Source organism: Astatotilapia calliptera, chromosome 11, assembly GCF_964374335.1.
Source record: "Astatotilapia calliptera chromosome 11, fAstCal68.1, whole genome shotgun sequence".
In the NCBI taxonomy this organism is placed as follows: Eukaryota; Metazoa; Chordata; class Actinopteri; order Cichliformes; family Cichlidae; genus Astatotilapia; species Astatotilapia calliptera.
This window is the reverse complement of record NC_137432.1, coordinates 23,718,380-23,737,897: the sequence shown is the minus strand read 5'-3', so window position 1 is coordinate 23,737,897 and position 19,518 is coordinate 23,718,380. Positions and strand designations below refer to the sequence as shown.

Below are 19,518 nucleotides of genomic sequence, written 5' to 3'. Positions count from 1 at the left end.
CCCTCTCTGTTTTCGTGCGGCGGGCGCAGGAATTATACGTCATAGCAGTCACTACATTTCCCATGAGAACTCGCTCGGTGGAAACTACACCAGACAATATGGCGGGTATGTGTATATTTTGTCATCTTTTTGACTTCTAATCAGTGAAATTCGGTTTACTTGGACCCTCGGATAGTACAGATAAACACCTTATATATTTAAAATTACTCTAACCGGATCTTAGAAATACTTTAGTTCTGATGTATTCGTTCGAAAAATGTGACCTTGGATGTGTTGCTAACATTAACTAGCATTGGTTAACCGTACGTAGCCTGTCACTCGGTGCGGTTTTTAACCTGCCCGTGGGTTTCTGTCTGCAGGAATCGGAGCTTTCCTGAGGAATGCGTGGAACAAGGAGCCGGTTATCATGGCTTCTTGTGGAATTGGACTGGTTGGTAAGTCGCCAACCTGTTAGAAATCTGTGAGAGTGGTGCAGCGAGAGAGAAAGAGAGAGAGAGAGAGAGAGCATAGCTTTAAATAACATACAATGGCAGTTCTGCAACGCCGATGAATGACAGTGTGGCAACATGAAATATTAATCAGAAGATTGCTAGCTATACGTCTCACAATAATCCGCTTTCGTAGACTTACATCAGCGTAGCTGTCTTGTGTTCAGTTTAATTGAACTGAGTATACGATTTATATGTCCAGCATGGAAAGACCGAATAAAGAAAACAAATAAGCACGTTATAGTCTTTGTGTGTCAAGTCCTTTTATTTATATTGCACGTGTTAAAACAACAGTAGTTGACCAAAGTGCTTTAAAGGCACAGTCACTTGTAATCCAGGTCTCAAGAACCCAATTAAAATCCACGAGTCACCTCACACTTGACAAAAGGCAATTTAAAGTAGATAGAGCTTCGATCTTTTAGAGCTGATTTAAAACAGTTTATTGTCGAACAGCTTCTTATGTGGGGTAGCAGACTATTCCAGAGCCAGGGGGGGCAAACACAGCAAAAACCCAATCACTTTTAATTTTTATGAAAGAAGTTGTTGTGATGATGACCTCAGTGACCTGGAGTTAAAAGATCTGTAATATATTGTGGAGGTAATCTATGGATTAAAACAGGACTGATATTCTGCCTTTTCTTTGTACAAGTTAAGAGTCGAGCGGCTGCATTTTGAACCACCTGCAAACGAGAGAGAGAGTGGCATCGAGCGATCCTACATTGCTTGTATAGAGGTGGCACGATGGTGTACTTCACCAGCGAGCCTTGCTGTGTTCCAGCGTCCTCTCACAGTTGAAACTTTTATGCATGTTGGTGGTTTGAAACTGACCGTGGATGTGGGGCAGCTATTAGGGGTGGGGGGAAAAATCGATACTGTGTAGTATCGTGATATTTTGTTTGCTAATAATGTATCGATACAGGGACAGCAGAAATCGATATTTTGTTACAAAAAAGGTTTTTGTGCTCTGACTTCAGAGCATGTTGATCCTTTTTCTGAGCAAGAATCCTGACATTCCTTCACTGTCCAAATGTGTTTAACTTTTTTTTGGCAGCAATAAACATGACAGTTTACTTATTTTAATTTAAGACATGTTTTATTTTAATTAAGTTTAAAACTTTTTTATTTAATGTAAAATTATATTTTGTTTTCATTTACTTTCAAATCTGTCAGTTGCTGAATGGGCTGCATAGTTTTCATAAATTGCATAGTTCAGAATAGCTATAATTGTACCAGATGGTTGCACTCAGTTAATTTGGACTAGACTGTAATACAAACCGTTCAGTTTGTCAACAATAAAACTGAAATGAGAGAAAGACTGAGTGCGAGACTTTGATATTAGATAAAATGAATATTGATAAAGTTTACCTTTATGTACAGAATATGAATATCGCAAAATATTTTTAAAAAATTGCAATAATATCGTATCGTGTGTTAAGTATTGTGATAATATCGTATCGTGAGTTGTATGGTGATTCCCACCTCTAGCAGCTATATGCTTAAAGTTTATGGAATACAGTGCTATTTGGATAACATGTAACTTGTAGATTGAAGTGCTTTGTGTGGTAAGTAGGTGTAGAAAAGTTCGATATAAATACATTATTTAACAACACAATACAGAATTTACTGAATTTTTGTGGCCAATATCAAATTAGGTTATAATCAGAAAATAACAATGTCATTGCCCATGAACTTTCCAGCAGTGTATTTAAGAAATTATTTGGCAGCTTGACTCTAAAATCTCGGCTAACTTGGCATCACCATCTGCCCGCCTGTTATGTTACTCTGCTTCATGTACTGCAGACAGTTGGCTTTGGTTACTCGTGTTATTCAACGACCAGCGATTTGAGGCGTCTTTGCTGATTCCACAGTAGTAGATATGTGGATGTTTGAGTCATGGAGGAATTTGTTGTGAAAACTAACATGAAATCACTTCTTCTGCATTATTATTTCGTTTCAAACTGGAGAAAATTAGTAAGCTAAAGAATCTAAACAAAGCAATTCAATGAGGGAGGAGTGTGTATACAGTTTCTTAATGAAACTTGTCCAAAATGCCGGACAAGTTAACATCAAACGGTTTTTGGTCAGAGGGCTCCAAAATCTTTTGGTCTGAATTTTCATAAATCAGCATTTTAAATGAGTAACTTTATATTGACACTTAAAGCCATGCCAGTCAGAGTCGTTGCTATCTGTGTTTATTATGTTTCTGTATGACTGTGCACCTTGTGCAATGATTCAATTATTCTCAATTGACCTATAGAGGCACAGTGAACTGTGAGTGTAATGCCATATGTGTTCAAATGTCTTTTCTCAGGTGCCATTCTTCCGTTCATCAGCCCACTTACAAAATATACAGCAATGTTGAACGCAGCTGTGCCGTACAACTACCCAGGTAAACACTGGCGATCTTTATGTCACAGCAGGTTCAAGTGTAATTGAAAGCTGACGTTTCAGCATCCTAAAACTCCTACCTTATTTTCTCTTCACAGTTCCCGTGCGAGATGATGGAAACATGCCCGACATTCCAGCTCATCCACGTGAACCAAAAGGAAGAAACTTGGATTGGATCAAAAATCTATAACTTCAGATTTTCTCATGTTAATATCTGTCTAAATAGTTGCCTCCAATGTCTGTGTCCAACAATAAAGATTCTATTTAATTCTACTTTTGTTTCATCTGTATTATTTCAGTGCATTTAGGTTAATGATGTGCAAACTATAGCAACAGTGTCTAATTGGTTCTGTTGAATTAATTAATAACAAAGCCTGTAATCAGTAACAGCATTAATAAGTATTTTGCTGTGAAATCGAAGCAGAGTTGATCAGTCACAGTTTAAGTTGCTTTAAGTTTGATCTACACCTTTACCTCTCAAACATACATACATGTGAAACAGTTTTTTTCTCAGTTAAAAGTTACTCAGGGTTAAGATTTTTGTTTTGAAACTAAGCTTCAACACAGTTCTGATCCTTCAGAGGTGGCTTAGTTTAAAAATAAGAAGCTGTAATCAGATTAAGGCTGGTATAAAAAATTCTTTTCATACCAGCTTTAATTCTGCTCGCACCCCTCATGGATGGATACCCCCTGTTTTTTGTTTTTTTGTTTTTTTTTAGTGAAAACATGAAGTAGGTTGTAAAATATCTTTCAATATCTCTTATTTCTTCTCACCTGTACAAAGTTTGAATATACTAAATAACAATATAACTGTGTGTTCTCTGCAGAAATCTCAGTTTTTCAAATCATGCAAAAGCTTGTTTCATCGACCTTTTATTTCACATGTAAGCATTAGTAGTCCAGATAAAGTCTGTTCCTCTGAAATATTCATAGTAGTGTTATATTCAGTAGTGTCTGAATAGATGCATTGTTTTCTGCAGATAAAGTGTATAAATAAATGTGTCTAATGTCGAACAACATTTCAATTCTAACAGAAGTGTTCTGAACTTGTGTTTGAGTTGTGACGGGACAGCGTTGTTCAGCTTTGATTTAAAGTGCAGGGGAACTACTAACCACTTCATTAGGTACACTGTGCTTGTGCCAGGTTGGATCCCCTTTTGCTTTCTTTCAGAGCTTTTGTGGCACAGTTTCAACAAGTTGCTGGAAATATTCCTCAGAAAACCTCACAGTTTCTATCATGGCCAGATAATATTCTTCAAATACCATATTGTCTAACTTGTGGTGGGCCTGTGCATACTGTAACCTTATTTTCCTCACAGGAGTGGCACCCAGTGTGGTCTTCTGCTGCCGTAGCTTCTAGGTTTGATGTCTTGTGGATACAGAGATGCTCTTCTACATACCTCAGTTGTAGTGGTTATTTGAGTTATTGTTGCCTGACTATCAGCTTAAAGGAGTCTGGCCATTTTCACAGTCATGCCACATTCAAAGTCCCTTAAATCATCTTTTTTCCCCATTCGGATGTTCGGTTTGAACTTCAGGAGGTCCTTTTGATCATGTCTGCGTTCCTAAATGTATTTAGTTGCTGACATGTGATTGGCTGATGAGATATTTGCACTAACAAGCACCTGAACAGGTGTACCATAAGTGGCAATGAGTGTAGGTTTGAAACTTAAATAACGTTATCTGTTCATTTTACATTATTTACATTTTTTAATGAGTTTAATCTCACATGCAATTCTTTCAGAACTCTCCTCCTTGCTTTAAATGTATTTGTGACTAAATAATTTGCTTTTTAAAGGTTAAATTCAACTTGAATTAGTGACATTGTGTATCCAAACTCTGTACCAATTGTATCTCATTCTGTGTAAGTCACTCTGAGCTGAAGACTGAATTTCTCTACCAGCGGCTGTGCACTTTCCAGATGTTTGCTCTGTATTACCACAAAGCCCAAATGTTCTACCAAAGTGAAATTTTTACAAAGAAATCATAAATTCACACAATTTCTGGCACTATTTACATGCATTAAAAGCATTTTGCTGTCATCTTTATTAATGAAGCAACACTACACAAAGTGAGTACAATATATGCTGATAGATATTTTTTTCTACAAGCTTTTCAGGTGATATTATGAATCTAAAAGGTGCTAAAACATCAAAGTAACTTGAGGCAGTTAAACCAGGAACATGAACTGCTTCAGTTTGCACAGATTTCACTTTGTTAGAGGCAACAAAGAGGACAGAGCTACAAAAAAATTACTTTGGATGTCTGTAGATTACCATGAACACTTGCTCAGACGTTGGTCAACTTCCTGTATACTTTCTTCATCACTTTCACGGATACAGTTTCTCAGTAAAAACCTAATCATCATCTGTCTTAGCATCCATACATCACTTTAAGATTCTGCTTAGTCTGACTGATGGACGTACAACTACAATTAAGCAGCCTAGCTCGTGAATAGCTTTGGGACTGAAAAGAAATCAAGAAGACATCAAATCCAAAGACTAAGCATGCAAATCTCTCACTCTTAAGACTTTGAACCCACCACGACATCCTACTTTCAAACAAAACACTTCTTTCGGTGATACCACTATCCAAACATTCAACTACCAACTTTTACAGTTTGTGTCTGTGAAGTTTACGAGTTTTCTTTGTGTTGTCAGCAATGCTCTGTATTTAAAAAGAGGACAATTTTGATGATTTCACTCAGCGAGTGGATGGATCAACTCTAGATAATCAAATTTCAAGCAGAAAGCAATTTTTTAAGTCATCTACTCGCAACTGCTAACATGTAACTTTACAGCAGCAGAATGAATGGTGTTAAGTGGCACAACAGGATGTATCTGACAGACTTGTGCCTTCAAACAACATCGCTCATGTTCAGAAACTAAAACATGACATAAACATAAGTCATTGTGCCAGTTTCATTAATGTCAAGTAGCTTACCCAGACAATCACTGTGTTAAAATAAAATGAAAAAACAAAAAAAAACACACACACACACACTTTTAATACTTTTAAATGCTCACCTTCACCAGCACCAAGAAAATGCACCAGATCTGGCAGCTTTTCTAAAAAATATAATACTGTAATAGAGAAGGAGCCTGTCCTCTTCCCATAACACTTCATCATAGTCAATGTGCACAACCTGCTATTAGGATCCAGTCCCTAAATCAGCTGAACACAGAAAACATCTCTGAATATGCACAAAAATAACCAAAAAGGAAGAAAAAAACCTTTTTAAAACAGTAAAAGAAACAACTGTATCTGTCATAATTCAAACTAAAGCATGTTAGTTATTCAGGACAAGCCGGACACAGTGTGACAAACATGAAGCTAAACATCTAAACATCTAGTTTTTATATTAAAGCCAACACTTCACTAAAGCAGTTTCTCACATGTTACAATTGTCTCTTCTCCCCCAGCAACCTACAAATCCAGTCGGCTGTACTCATATTTATAACAGCCTTTATACTTGAAACACACAGAATATTACATTTAAAAGTAGAACATTAACATTAGCCAGTGTGCTTCTTTCCAGGAATCAACCTGAGGTGCGATGTACTGATGAACCACAGAGATACACTGCTGCTGCTGCTGCTGCGGTGGGAATAAAAAGCTCACTCGATGATGGGAGCTGAGCGATCGTTGGTGACGGTCTTTCGGAGTCGGACATGTGAAAATGGATTGGGCCTGAAAGAAGGAAGCGATAAATACGTAACTTAAACTGGTGATTACATGGGCATGTGAAGAATTTAGGATTATACTTTTCTAAGTTAGACATGCTGTGATAGCAGCTCTACAGAGACATTGACACTGCAGGACTCAGTGCTCACTTCTGACTTGTTCATGCCTGCTATGGTTATTATTATGTTTTGGGCAGCTGATACTATTTTTTATGTGTCCACCATCAGATTGGACTCGTCACAGTCTTGCACTGATGCAAGTGCAAAAACAAACACAATATGAAAAAAATTTGATGTGCCAACCAAACATAAACAACCAGAATTAGGTGCACAAGTCGGAATTTATTCAGAGGTAGTTCATAGACTGTGTAGTATTTTCAGTGAATGGGCGATGACAAGTAAAAATGCTCAATTTCCTTTGATTAGCACCTGTAAGTTACCTGGTCGGTGAGGGAGGTGGGGAGGCCAACTCTGAGGTGATCTGTAAGTCAGTAGAGATGCGCGTCGGTATTTGTACTGAATTATTAGAAAGCAGAAGTATCTGCTACTTTAATAGTCAGGGTCAACTGTGAGGACGCCCTCACTCTAACCCTTGAGCTCCTCCCACAGGTTTCGTGTTTCTGACCTTGTTGCTGTCGGCCATGCTGTAGGGGCGCGGGCGGAAGGTGCTGACCCTCTGGGGAGGAAGGGAGCGTTCCTCCTCCGACTCAGGGGTGAGGGCTGGGAGACCCGGAGACCCTAGTTTGTCAAGTTGCCCGGTACTGGTGCTGTTAGCTCTAGATAAGAAGAGCGAGCTACAGGGAAGGTCACAGACAGAGAGGAAGGAATACACAGTGGAAAAAAGATAAAGGAGACACAATGAGAGTAGGCAAATGTTGGTTTTTGTGTGAATCTATCAACAACTTTGTTGCTGTTGGAAAAAAGAGTAAGTTGAGAGAGGGTGGTGGGGATACTGAAGGCAGACAGGATGATTATGTTGGCATGAAATGTGTATTTAGTGACTGAGAATACATGGATGGGAAAGTGGAGAGAGTCATAAAGGATTCAGCCTGAAAATGACTCCATCAAGTGTGAATCACCCAAAAAAAACTATGGAAGCATCATCACTAATGTCAGAGCTGTTAGCCTTCAGACCAACAGATTTCAGCAGTTGTTATTTGTTCACTTACCTCTCGAGAAGATCCATCTTGGTATGATGTGGCTGAGTGTAAGAGAAAGGAAACCAGCCTTTCCTGTGAAAAAAACATTTCACCGGTTGAATCAATAAAGTTGACATTTAAAGACGCAAGAAATGTCAGAGACTGTGTGAAGAAAACTTAGTAAAGTAAGGGCATAATTTGGTACCAGAGAGAAGTTTTCTTTAATGTAGTATCGAAAAAGGAGCACGACGTTACTGGGAGCGATGTTGTAGAAAAGGCCACAGAAGACAGGACTGTTCATTTGCTCCGTTACTGAATGTCCTTTTAGTCACATTTACAATGTAGGCATGTGTAAAAATATTACTGTATAAGTATTCTATAAGAAAAAAGCAACGTTGTTTTCATTTGCCTTTTTATTCAAGTTAACAACAAAGCGAGATTAACATTTTCGTGAGCTATGTTGAGCGTAAAGTGAGAGTTTTCTGTGTCTTCAAAGGGGCTCTCATTTCACCTGATGAAATCACCATGGTAACTTATTTCTACAGTAAAGTTATAGCAGTGCAAATGGGAGCATGCATGCATTCATTTGGTGATGCAGAAATGTTGCTGTACTTTATTCTAATCTACTGCCAAGTCTCCTTTATACTGCTAGAATTGCACCTACTAGAACACAGAACCCAAAGTAAGGACACCCATTTAAATTATTTGCACTTTAATCTCATTGGGATCTTCCTGGCTAAGTAAAGGTTTATATATATCATAAGTTACCATTACATAAAGGAGACATGTAAATCGCTTTAGTTTGTCAGAGATCAAAAACCTCTTTTTCAACTTTTAATTAGTATAAACGTATCCATTTTAAGGTGTTAACTCATGTTAGAAATGAACAACAGCAATGAGACCGCACTGTGTAGTAAAATAATTAACTCGAATTAAAATGTTTATTTTACCGACTGTGCAATAAATCCCAGGATTAACATTTTTTTGCAACATTAATTTCTTGTCCTATTTGCAACAGTGTTGCATTAAACTCTTATATTTTTTCGTTTTTTTATAGATTATATCACCATTTTATCATCATCAGCTGATACCGACTGGAGTAGGGGGCGCTCATAGGGATCATTTTGTGAGAATGTGAGCACACTCAGAGCCTGAAGCAGAAGGCCTAACTCAAGATAAAAGACTGATAACCACCTGTTATCTACATCTGGTAAATTAGGTTTTGTCAAGCCAGCTAACCTATAACACTTTCCTCTTTGATTTTATTGCTACCGTAAAACTCTGTTCATTATATTTCTCGTTCTACATGAAATTGATTCTTTGTTTTAAATGCTAAATATACATTTTTAACATCAAAGAATCCAATGGTGCCAGCACTTGCATGCAACGATGGGCACTAGGGCTGGCAGAGCCTGTGTGGTCATTGGTTGCTTAATTAACCCATTTAGTTTTTTTCAACCACCGAAAGGTTTGGTCATTTCCAAATTTAGCAGCTCTAATTCTGATTGGGAGACTAAATGAACAAAGTAAACATGGTGTGCTTGCTTTGTTTTATTTACAGAAACACAAGCTACCAGCTGGAGACAGTTTATAAATCCTTGTCTGACCTTATTTAATGCAGTCTTATTTTTTATTTTGAGCACAATAGTGACATTAAATGTTTTAAGGCCCCCTCAAAATATGAATCAGGATGAAAATATGGATAAACCATACCGTCCCGTTCGTTCATTTTGACCGTAGTGCCACCCATCTCTGGGCTCAGAGATGAGCAGAGCGATATTGTCACCAGGCAGGAAGTGCAGTAAGCATGCTCCTCCCACTGTGGTTCCTCCACTGCCATCTGATGTTCCAGGTGTGTGAGAAAACATGGCTTCCACACGTGTAGGTCCAGATAAAGGCATCATCCTGGGAAGACTCGAGCCTAGGTGGAGGAATAAAATAAGAAATGAGGAGTAAGTGTCGGGGAAGAAGACATCCAAAAAAACAGCAGGTGAGCCAGATCATATCTCACCCTGAAAGCCTCCCAGCCTCATTTCACTGACAGGTCTCCTTGGCAGTGGAAGTGTTGCAGTGGCGCTCATCTCTGAGGTCTTCAGCAGCCACGGATTATGTGACGTAGATAAAGTGCTGCTCCCTCCTGGTTCCACCTGCTGGTGCAGCAGCTGCACTGGAGTCATGGCCCTAGAGAGTGGAGCGCTGTGGGGCAGAGGAGGGCTGTGAGGTGCACTGTGGGGGATGGGGAGGGTCATGCCCTGCGAGGAGCTACTGGCCGGGGAGATCTGGCTGAGCGACATCACGGTGGAGGGGATGAGGCTCGGGGACAGGTTAGATGTATTTGCGGCGAGGAGAAGCGAGGTCTGCTGGGCTGAGCTACTGGATGTGGTGGTGGGAGTAGATGGAGCCGGGCTGGCGCTGCCACTGGTGCTGCTGTCAGGGAGCGGGCTGGCTGAAGCACTGACAGGTGTGCTGCTGTGCTGAGGAGATGCTCCCTGCGATGAACCTCCAGCAGCTCCTCCGGTGGAGGGAGCAGAGAGGAATGTCTGGGTAGAGCCCTTAGGAGGACAGGTGTCACTCTGGGTGGAGGAGGGGAGCAAGCGCTGTTGCTGGGAGCGACTAGAGTCTCCGTTTAACAGAGGAGGGACTTCTTGAACAGAGAGCCTCTGAAAATCAAGAACAGATCACAGTAACTACCAGACAATACAGGCCATTGTTAAAATTCTGATGTCCTGAATGACTTATTAAACTGTGAGCTGCCAAATATCCTAAGCTCTTCAACTTAGTTTGTAAGTGATGACAAACAAAACCCGATGCAGCACCATGCAGGATGTTTCAATCCCTCACAGTGACTTCTTTTAATTTGTCTTTTTCAAAATTAGCTTAAAAAATGTTAGCACCAAAATCCCTTGAGTTAAGTTGAGAGGAATGATCACATGATTGTCGTGCAGACCCCCACAGATTCACAGAGAAACTTTTTCCATTACAAGTGAAAAACTGGATTCTTCTGGGTCCAAAAGGAAGAGTTAAATCTGCTCTTTGTAATGTTCAGAGAAAAAAAGGATGAGGACAGAAGCCTCTACATACGCAGAGGTGCTGATAACAGTTTCTCTGTAGCTGATACCGCTGCTGTTTGATGATGTCTGAGGCAACTCTAAAAACCTTCTGGGTGTTCAGAAGCAGAATGAGTCCATCGTCCCATCATCAGTAGTCACATCATCACAAACACCAGTGACACAGTTTAACAGTGTAACCAGTGGTTTGCAGCGTGTTATAAACCCTCTGGACTTCCATTTGTGAAGGCTCGATTGCTGACAATGACGGGCCCATCTCCTTGAGAGTGTTATTGACTTAGCTAAAGTTGTAAAAGGCTTTTTCCTATTGTCCAGAAACTTACAGACCTAAGTGTAATGAGCTAACAAAGAAGATCCTCACAACAAAACCTTACATGTCTAATATTATAAGGGCAGAGGATGATTTTTAGCCACAGTAAGGTCTGCATAAACTGGGTTGTTGGGCGTGACTTTGGATTTAACACACACTTGTACTAAAACATGATCTGACCTGCTCGGGCTGAGCGGTGCCAAGCTTGGTGTGACGAAGGACCTCAGCTATCCCAGCAGCCGCTGGGCTTTGAGGCGCAGTGTGGCGCAGCAGGTTCAGAGCACGCTCCGGGAGCTTTGTTGGCTGAGAGCACGACTGCTGCCAAGATGACAGTTTCTGGGATAAAAGCTCTCTCACCTGGATTACATTCAACAGCAGAAAAACAAAGGATAAGACATTTATAACACTAATCTTACTGCATTTATTTTTACTGCAAACTAATCTCTTTATCAACTCTTGCCTTTCAGCTTCTTCAGAAACGAGATATACAGTTTCATCATCAAATCATTTCTGGAACAACGCGCCTGCTCAGTTAACAAGACTGAGCACCAGTACATGTTCTTGGATCTGGTGAATATTTGCAGCATGATTTGTTGTTTATTTCAATGACAGAAATTATCTGCTGACTTAAGATGTATAGCAGCGAGAAAGAAGCTCTATCACACTGATCAAACACACACACGGCTGTCAGGAGTAAATTGTTAGTTTTCACTGGATTCGATGAAAGGAAACATTCACAAACTTAACACGTGCGAGCTTATCACCTTGGAGTGGTAGTTAATGAGCAGTTTGGTGACACAGCACTGTCTGTCCACCAGGAAGCAGTAGCGTCTCCTCTCCTCGGTGAGAGCGGACTTGTAACCTGAGGCCACCAGCGTGTCCAGCTCGCCTTGGCGACGGCTCATCAGCTCCACGAACTGAAGGAAAAGCCCAAAATTTCAAACCTGCAAAGCTGAACATTCGTTAATGCACGCGCACACCTGCATTTATCGTTGCTCACACGGCGCTCAAAGATAATGTGACCTTTAATACACTGTGTAAAGATGAGAATAACAAAGAGCCCGAAGGAGTACCTTACATCACATCCTGTCTGTTGCCCAGTGATAACAAAATGCAAGTGATAAAACAGCCTCCTTGGCTCAGTGACCTTTCCTTCTTATGTATTTTTGGTCTTTCATTTTCGTAATTCTCCAAATCTGCTGACCCTCTTATATCACTGATATTTTCTTTCCTTCCTGCTTGTTTTTCTGACAAATCAGCTGAACCAGATTGTTCTTTAATCTTATTCACGCTGGCCTAGTTGTCACACAAATGCACACACAGCTCTCCTTTTTAATCTGCTGTAATGCTGACTGAGATGTTTAGAGGAAGGATTTCTGAAATGAAAGAGGCCAAAGTGTTTTTCGTGCTCTTTTTTTAACATTACTGAAGATGATGAGATGTTAAACCTCTGTTACCTGCATCTCTCTGTCACCGTATTTGTTGGGGTGACGGCTGCCTTGGCTCTTCCTGCGGAGTTTCTTCAGCTGGGACTGACAGCGCTCGATTGACTCGGTTTTCGACCGTCGCTCGCTCTGATACTTTTTGAGGGTGGCCTGAGAGGAAAGTCAAGGATTTGATCAAAATTGCATTTTATATTTAAGTAGAGATTTAACAAAACCCATTCATTCATTTTACTTTATTTTATCAAGATTTCTGGCATCTTTGTTGCAACATGTAACGTTTTCTTTCTTTACTTTCTATGTCAATCAAAGGCAAATAAAGAATAAAATCCCACATATCTTAAAAGTAGAATAAATGCACTTTAGTTAATTACCTAAGTTAGTCACTTTTAATAGTAATATAATGTATACTGTAGTCGGTGTGTGGACTTACCGTGAGGTATTTGATGTCCAGCTCCAGCTTCTGCTCCAACTGGGCGAGCAGCTCGGAGTGAAACAGCTTTAACTGTTAGTGACATAAGTAAATGAGTCTTGTCAAACATTTAAAGTTCACTGATATATCAGAATGTCTGTCACATTTCCCTGCAGTGGAGAGCTCGCGACTGATACCCTCTGAATCAGAGAGCAACTTTAATATATTTAATAAAGCCACAGAACAAGTTTAATCTTCATCATTAAATTACAGACCCTCAAAGTATATGGGTTTCTAATTTTTTTATTCATGTTATTTTTACCTGCATTTTTCATCCCTTATAACTCCATATGTTCATGAAAGGGACACTTTTGAAAAACCACCAACACCCATGACAAAAGCCAAAATCTTGGTTTTAGACATTGAGTTTTTATATCTTTTATATCTAACTTATCCTAGTTTCCTGTAGAGCAGGTATCCCAAACGCCTTTAATATTGTGGGCCGGACCAGTGCAACTCCCCTTTCTGTCAGTGTAAAAGAAGTTTGATTACACACTTAATCCCTGAAATACATTAAGCTAAGAAAAAAAGTACGATTTCAACAGAGAGTCTAAGATTCATTTCTATATGATAAAGAAATGCTGCTGTAGTAACAAAAAAAGGTCAGCATGACTCTTTAAGAGCAAAATGTGCAGAATACAATGTGCACTTTTTTTTTTTAAACTGCTGACTTTTCTGTTACTTAAATGTTTATTTACTACTTATTTTCTTCTGGGTAGCATGAATGGCCATGAGGGAGGTCTTTATCAGTACGAAAAGCTGTAACAAAATACAATTAAAAGTCTAAAATCTGTGTCTGATCCTTCTGATCTTTCAAAGCTGTCCAAAGCCGTTGGAGTCTTTGCCGGGCTGACTTTGTTCCCCGGACCTTATGTTTGACACCCCTGTGTACAGCAACAAGCACTCATGCCCTGGATGTTTTCATCTGCTTTTTTAAAAAAAATACTTTTTTTTTTAGATCTTTTACTATAGAAAGGTTTCATGGGTCATATAAAATATGAGTGAGGTGACTGGTCAAAAAACACATTTATTTACCTACATTTTAATACCAGGCTCGTCTTTTTTTTGTCTGTGTACATATTTAGTAATATAGTCATGATTTAATATTTTCCAATAGCTCACACCTTTGACATGGAGAAACAAAACCGTTGTTCACGTGATACCTTGGACCAGGGGTGGGCAATTAATTTTCCCCAGGGGCCACATGAGGAAATTTGACTGTTGTGGAGGGCTGCACCAATTAGCTGAACTCAAGCTTAATATTAGCTTTATCTGTTTATAAGCTTACTGCACACACCAGGGCCTGGATCACATATGGCTCTTGCATGGCTTCATTAAGTATAATAAAGTTCTTTTACATTAAAAAATCAGCTGATTCTCAGAGGATCTTTCTCAGATATGATTCTGTTCATACGGACAAACCTGGCAGCAGATTTATTAAAGCAAAGCCTGCCAAGAATGAGATTTTAGACAAGCTGTTTTTTTCACTTTCTGGACCCTTATTTATGTTTGATTCACTTCAAACACACAATTTTTAAAAGCTTGTTATAAATGAAACACTTGCCTATCAAGGCATCATTATTTGAGCATGCTGATGGCCTCTTACCACATCTTCCAGCTGCACCTGAATCTGTCTGTGGACCTCGGCCATCTGAAACAGGGTGTCTCCTGTGAGGAGCAGCACAGCAGTGAAAGCAACATGTTACTTAAACAGAAAAACACTTTGCTGGATTTATTTGTGTCACCTTTACCCTCTGCAGCAGTATCCATGCGCTTATAATAGCCCCTCACAGTATAAACATGTATAAATATGCACAACAACCCCAACAAAGCAGAGAAATGTGCTGAAAGTCGCTGCTTCTGATTCACAGTGGCGGTCAGCTGTGAGTGCTTCCGTCGGTCACACAGTGCTGTAGTATGTGGTGGCTGGCATCTCGCCCTCCGACACTCCTGCCTGCCTCCCCCGCTGCTTTCAGCATTACAATGAGATCATGTGGTGTTGTTAATCTCCCAACAATGGCTCTACTCTCTCCCCGTCCCTCTGTTCTCTGCCTTTCTCGCTCTTTACATTTCCTCATCCCCTCTTGTCTTCATCTCCTCTCTGACCAGCACATGTGGTCGACTCACAGACTATTTCCCACTTCTCACCAGCTGCCACATTAACTCTATGAATTCTATTAGCTCTAAAGCCAATTCAATTCAAACCCTTGCCTCTCTGCCACTCTACGCCCACTCACCGAGCTCCTTGGAGCCTTGGCTGTCGCTCGCCAGCTCTCCGAGTTTCACAAGAGCATCGAAGTATCCTTTGGCAGCTATGGTCACTCCTGAGGAAGTGAAAAATGATTACATATGGAGCTGCGAGGATAAATCAAAGTTCAGCAGGACCTGAGTCACTGTGTCCTCACCAACCTGTCAGAGCTTTCTCATAGTGTTTCCCCATGGTCACAAAGTTCTTCAGACTGGGGTTGAAATGGTCCAGAATCCCCTGTTGGCAACAGTGCATGTAAATTCATAAAGTGCTTCCACATTTCTGATTATCACACAGTGTGTGTGGAGTCACTATTAGGATGAGCCGGACAGACATGGGATTTTTACCTTGTAGACATTTTCAGTCATCTTGTTGACCTCTTCGGTTCGAGACATCTTTTTCTTCTCTTGTGTGTCCGCTTTCGCCGTGTGTGATCGTGGTGTGATTTTGACCCGCTGCTCACGCCTCTAAGCTTCACACAAGATCCCGATATCCTAAAAAAAAAAAAAGCAGATAAAGATAAATACACTTATATTTCATCACAATCGCAAACAAAACCAGGAGCTTTTACCTTTACCTGCAAAGGGGAGACGTTAAAGACTTTTGTCTGATTATGCCAAACCAGTATTTACTTCTTTTCTTTGTCCTAATTGATACTAAGCTTAAGATATTTGGGTTTGGGGGCTGATAATTAGAGAAAAATGTTAATTTAAAGACTCCACACTAGCTTATTTTCACATAGAAATCAGTGGTTAGCTTCAGATGCATTCACACTACTGGAAACACAGTGCCTGGTTTTTGGTGGATGAGCAGCCTGTGAGGGTGCAGGACGCTGCACTCCTGCTGTTCAGACCCTCTTTGCAGTTAAAGTCTGGCAGGTTAAAGACCATAAAAGTTCAGGCCTGAAGTGCAAATCCAGGTCAGCTCGTTTTCCTTACACAGATTTTAATGCCTCCATAAAATCTTGAATTCCTGTGTCATGTTTAGTTAAGCTCACATTCTTCATTCTGATTTTTCAGTTAAAAGACATAAAGTTAAAGAACTTTTACTTTTAAAAAGGCTTGAAAATGAACAACAACACATCCACATTGTGTTCCCCATGTTTACTAGAATATTCAGGCTTTTTCATAACTGAGCAGCCCGACTTTATAGGCAAACCACTCAGAGATGGACCTGTACCGATGTTTGGCCTGTACCTACATTTAACAGACAAAGAATACAGCAGTAACTTTTTAAGTCTTTAAGTTCTTCATCACACTAAATTAGAGCATCTGGCCAGTGCAAAATTGATGTGACACAAAAGATAAACTTCAGCCACTGACATCAGTAAAGGTCAACTTATTTCCAGATAGGCTGATTGTATTCTAAAAAGCTGATATAAGCCGATACCCATCGAATTAAATGGTGAACTCACTGAAGCCAATAAGTGTTATTATACGAGATTTGGAGAAGCTCCAGAACATGAAGCATAAAATCCCAAAACTTCACAGTAAAGGGAAGTCTTGTATTTAAGCGTTTGGTGCTATTTGGACTAAAAGTGTGTGATTTAAGTGAGCAAGCAGACTTTTAAGGCCACTGTACCACGGCAACAAGCGTGGAGGATCATCTTGGGTTTCGTCTGAGGGAAGCGGTGTTATTTCCACATGGGTCCCGCCTGTGCTCCAGCTGCCAGTTTCTACATTATCGCTTCACAGCATTACAGCCCAAATATTTCTCCTAGATTTGCACTCAGGACCAGTTACAGCAGTTCAGATAAGAACAATGGGCTCCTCCAGTCTGAGTCACAGGTGTCAGAGCTCTGAACAAACACGCGACAACAGTGTTTCCTTGGCAGAGAGGAGCACTAACGGAGGGGGGATTTCTCAGGGGGCTCAAAAGATTTCCAGTCTGGATTTGGTGGCAAAAGACTCACTCCACTTCTTTTTTCCTATGCAGCCCCTCTTTGTTTTCACGATGTGATTACAGAGAAAACGTTGACCCAGATCAACTAATAGTGTATGACACAAAGAAAACATATCCAGGCTCTTGCTCATTAGGGCCACCCGGGTGTAGTCTGTAATTTCACAGGCTAGTTGGGGGGTGGTGGTGATAGTGTGTTGTTGTGCAGGAGAAAGACAGAGAGATGGGAACTTGCTTTCTTTTGCCTTTTCTAATTTAGTTTGCACATTCTTCTTCAGAAGCATTTCATGTGCATGTTGTAGCATGGTGAGTTTTAGTTCCAACAAATAAAGTGCTGTTTGTCTCAGGATGCAACAGGAAAAGTCTGCAGGTGGTTGGGGAACTGATACAGAAGGTGCATTCATGTGGTTTAGCCTCTTTAAATTCCTTTGGACGCAAACACTTAAAGCAGCAAATAAATAAATAAAGCGGTGTAGTCAATCACCATCAGTTTCCCTGAAGTCATTAATAAAAGGAAAAAAACAACTTATTTTAAAATTTGGTGGGTTTAGGACAAAATTGAGCATTAAGAAGTTTTGATTGGTATTTTATAACATTTTATAGTTACAAACCTCATGTCATCACCAAAACTTCAGGAATGAACTCAGTTTAGTTTGTTTTTAGAGTGAAACGCTGGAAGACGGTCATGCATTTATGCCCTGAGATTTCTCTTAACAGCAGTTAATGCCGCAGCTTAAGCGGCACTCCATACTCCAGTGCCACATTAACCTTTTTCTTCCACACCATCTCCTCTCATTTCAACAGCCACATCAAAGGCAGGAGCCTTTTGAATCAGTAAAGCACAGGCAGATTCCCATAATTGCAAAGAGAAATTTATACAAACTGTGTTTAAACTACAAATTTGAACAAATCGGTTGCACAGTGGAGTTCCCCCCCCCCCCCCCCCCCCCCCCCCCTCCCAAAGTTTAACAAAAGCACTTTGTTGCCAGTACCAGTAACAGTAACAGCTACCTGTTGATCTCTCAGCTTCATCTGTGTAACAGTAACAAATAATTCAGCTACTTAAATTTAAAAAAAGTTACATACCTTTTCTGGGCTCATTGTTGGAAACGATAAAGGCTTCCTCCGCGTCTTTGAGTGTTTAATGAACAGTTTTACACCCCCTCTTTTCTTCCTATTAGGCTACTTTCCCTCTCCGTTAGTTAGTGGGGGGTTGTTTCATCCAGCAGAGCACTAAATCTCAGCTCCCCTCCACCCCTTTTCACATGCCCCTCTCTCTTGTTGCCTCCCTGTCTCTCTCTCTCTCTCTCTCTCTCTCTCACACACACACACACAGTTTCCCACTCTCCCCTCTCTGCCTCCCTTTACTCCCAGGAATCAGGGTCAGATATTCAGTGCCGTTCAGTACCTTTCCTCATTACTGAGCCGATTACAGACATGCCTTCACGCACGCAAAAACCGTCCAGAAACCCACCGCCAGTACACCCAGCTCCCTGCCGTTGGAAACCAGAGTCAGCCTCCCATTCTGTATCAGCCTCTCTCTGTCTCACTCTCTCACTGGGGAAGAATAACAATGAGCTAACGGGACCTCGGCTGAATAGCAGCAGGAGGAGAATAATGACTTGAACTTTTTGAGCCAAAGACAGAGCAGCACAGGCAGGCCCTATCACCGGCCTGCATGCACCCGGCCCATCACACATTCCTGCTCCCCATTCTCAGAGGGAGGAAGAGAAGAGGAGGAGGAGGCCCGGCATGGACACAGCAGGCCTTTCATTTACTGCAACAAACTGAACAAAAGCTTAAGGGTTAATATAAGAAGTGAAAGTGCTGCATAGCATTTAAAAAATGGTGTAAGAGAGTTTAAGGTGAGTGACTTCTGCAGAGAAGTAAAATCTTACAGTACAGCACTTACAGAGGACTTTAAAAATAATGGGCCCCAATAAAACCCATCAGACACTGCTAAAAGAAATCTGACGTGTTTGTAATGTAATGCTTTTCATGCATTTTTTACAAATTCTTCTCATTTAATTTACTTAGTGTAAATGTTATTTTCTGACATAATTGTGATAAATTAATACGCTGTTCAAATAAACAAAGGGAACACAAAATCAGAAACTATGGTGAATCCGTTTCACCTGCTTTGGTTCAAATCCAACTGATAACAGTCGAACTGGAGAAGCGACAACAAGACAACAAAAACTGTCGCTGGTGTCCATGTCACTGCTGGTAGGGTGAGTCAGTACCTGCAGACTGTTCAGGTTGGACAGGTAAGCCAGCTCCTGCAGCATTGCGCATCCGTAAGTTTTCCCGTGTCCCTCTGCACACTCTCAAGAATAAGGATGAGATACAAGAAGATGTTGCTTGAGTAGAGCTGGACATGG

At 40.5% G+C, this 19,518-nt stretch overlaps 2 protein-coding genes across 2 annotated transcripts; one reads left to right on the top strand and one right to left on the bottom strand.

The window, feature by feature from the left end:
• Positions 1–22: 22 nt before the first annotated feature.
• On the top strand, positions 23–3,149 carry ndufa3 (NADH:ubiquinone oxidoreductase subunit A3). The gene is made up of 4 exons (XM_026185668.2): positions 23–105; positions 360–434; positions 2,800–2,877; positions 2,975–3,149. Exons 1-4 carry the CDS (start codon positions 63–65, stop codon positions 3,064–3,066), a joined length of 288 nt encoding a protein of 95 aa, XP_026041453.2. The 5' UTR covers positions 23–62; the 3' UTR covers positions 3,067–3,149.
• A 2,184-nt stretch (positions 3,150–5,333) lies between these two features.
• Positions 5,334–18,693, bottom strand: LOC113032649 (BAR/IMD domain-containing adapter protein 2). The gene is made up of 15 exons (XM_026185661.2): positions 18,224–18,693; positions 15,586–15,732; positions 15,400–15,475; positions 15,228–15,314; positions 14,597–14,658; positions 12,952–13,023; positions 12,534–12,671; positions 11,841–11,993; positions 11,257–11,433; positions 9,710–10,358; positions 9,412–9,619; positions 7,729–7,791; positions 7,185–7,353; positions 7,000–7,040; positions 5,334–6,566 (listed from the first exon to the last, which is right to left on the bottom strand). The coding sequence occupies exons 2-15, from the start codon at positions 15,631–15,633 to the stop codon at positions 6,494–6,496; spliced, it is 2,016 nt and encodes a 671-aa protein (XP_026041446.1). The 5' UTR covers positions 15,634–15,732; positions 18,224–18,693; the 3' UTR covers positions 5,334–6,493.
• Positions 18,694–19,518: the final 825 nt, after the last annotated feature.